Below are 1,235 nucleotides of genomic sequence, written 5' to 3'. Positions count from 1 at the left end.
AATTATTAGGACAATACCAACGTTCTTGGTCATTTAGCATTACAAAATTATGCAAAGCAATGCACCCCAACACAATACTTTCGCAATTATCTGGACTGTAGTCCATTGTTCGGCGAATAATGCGCCATCGAGCGCTCAAAATTCCAAAACTATTCTCGACTACTCGGCGTGCCCGCGAAAGCCTGTAGTTAAATATTTGTTTGCTTCTATTTAAATTGGTACCTGAATATGGCATCATTATATTTCGCCTCAAAGGAAACGCATTGTCTCCTACAAAAAAGTGAGGAAAGGGTTCAGCTCCACTGCGCAGCGGTCTATCAGGCGGTAACGGCAAAGTATTCGAAATTAGCGATTGCCCAAATTCCGAAACCTGGAATATCCCTGTGAAATAAAAAAATAAATGCAAACATTAAAGTTTGGATTGCCGACAATTATTTTATTATAACTTGCCTGCATCACTTTGGCTACCATAGCTTCCTATACTAACGGCCGTGAAAGTATATTTCGCGTCACAAGCAGCCATTAAGACTATACTATGAAATTTCTTGTAGTTGAAGAACATCGAACCGGACTTCCTAGGGCATTGTAAGGCGATGTGTTTCCCATCAATTGCACCTACACAATTTGCCATGTTCCACATTGTTTGAAAATCGTTGGCAATATCTTTATACTGCTCTTCGGTGGGTTCCGCTACATAGATAGGTGAAAGCAATCGCCAAAACACGTCGCAAGTTTCCAGAATGATGTTACGCACTGTTGTCCTACCCAGCTTATAGCTCCAGGCTAGAGTTTGGATTGGTGCCGCATGTCCCAAGTGCCTTTAAAATGAAAAAAATAATTATGCATTAATTTACAAACATATTGAAAAAAACCTTAAATTATCCTACAAAAGGGTCAACGAAACACGCTCTTCGACACCAATACGTTGTCTTGGTTTGCGCAAAGCATCAGCCACCAAAGTAAGCAACAAGTTGTATACCGAACGAGTCATCCTTGTGTGTTGGAACAATTGCTCCTCCGTCATGGCCTTTATTCTTTTGAACACTTGACGGTGGTACCCCTTCTTTAACCAATTCCGGTTTATTGGATGGATACCCCACCGCCTAATTCTCTGTTGACGTCGGCGCATTTTACATGCTTTGTACATTTTTATTAAATCCAAAAACATTTTGCACAATCTTAATTTTTCTGTCATTTTTTAGTTTTAAAATTATTCACACAAAATAGCGTTTTCA

At 39.6% G+C, this 1,235-nt stretch overlaps 1 protein-coding gene across 1 annotated transcript; it reads right to left on the bottom strand.

The window, feature by feature from the left end:
* Window positions 1-222: 222 nt before the first annotated feature.
* LOC118732809 (putative nuclease HARBI1) lies at window positions 223-991 on the bottom strand (the record flags this gene model as incomplete). The annotated part of the gene is made up of 3 exons (XM_036461919.1): window positions 888-991; window positions 451-818; window positions 223-381 (listed from the first exon to the last, which is right to left on the bottom strand). Coding segments are annotated over exons 1-3 (631 nt in total), but the record flags the coding sequence as incomplete, so codon positions are not given.
* Window positions 992-1,235: the final 244 nt, after the last annotated feature.

The sequence above is a fragment of the Rhagoletis pomonella genome, unplaced genomic scaffold (assembly GCF_013731165.1).
Source record: "Rhagoletis pomonella isolate Grant_MI unplaced genomic scaffold, Rhpom_1.0 Rhpom_scaffold_29030, whole genome shotgun sequence".
NCBI classification, from domain to species: Eukaryota; Metazoa; Arthropoda; class Insecta; order Diptera; family Tephritidae; genus Rhagoletis; species Rhagoletis pomonella.
Note: the sequence above shows the minus strand (reverse complement) of the source record. Positions and strands in the feature narration are given on the sequence as shown.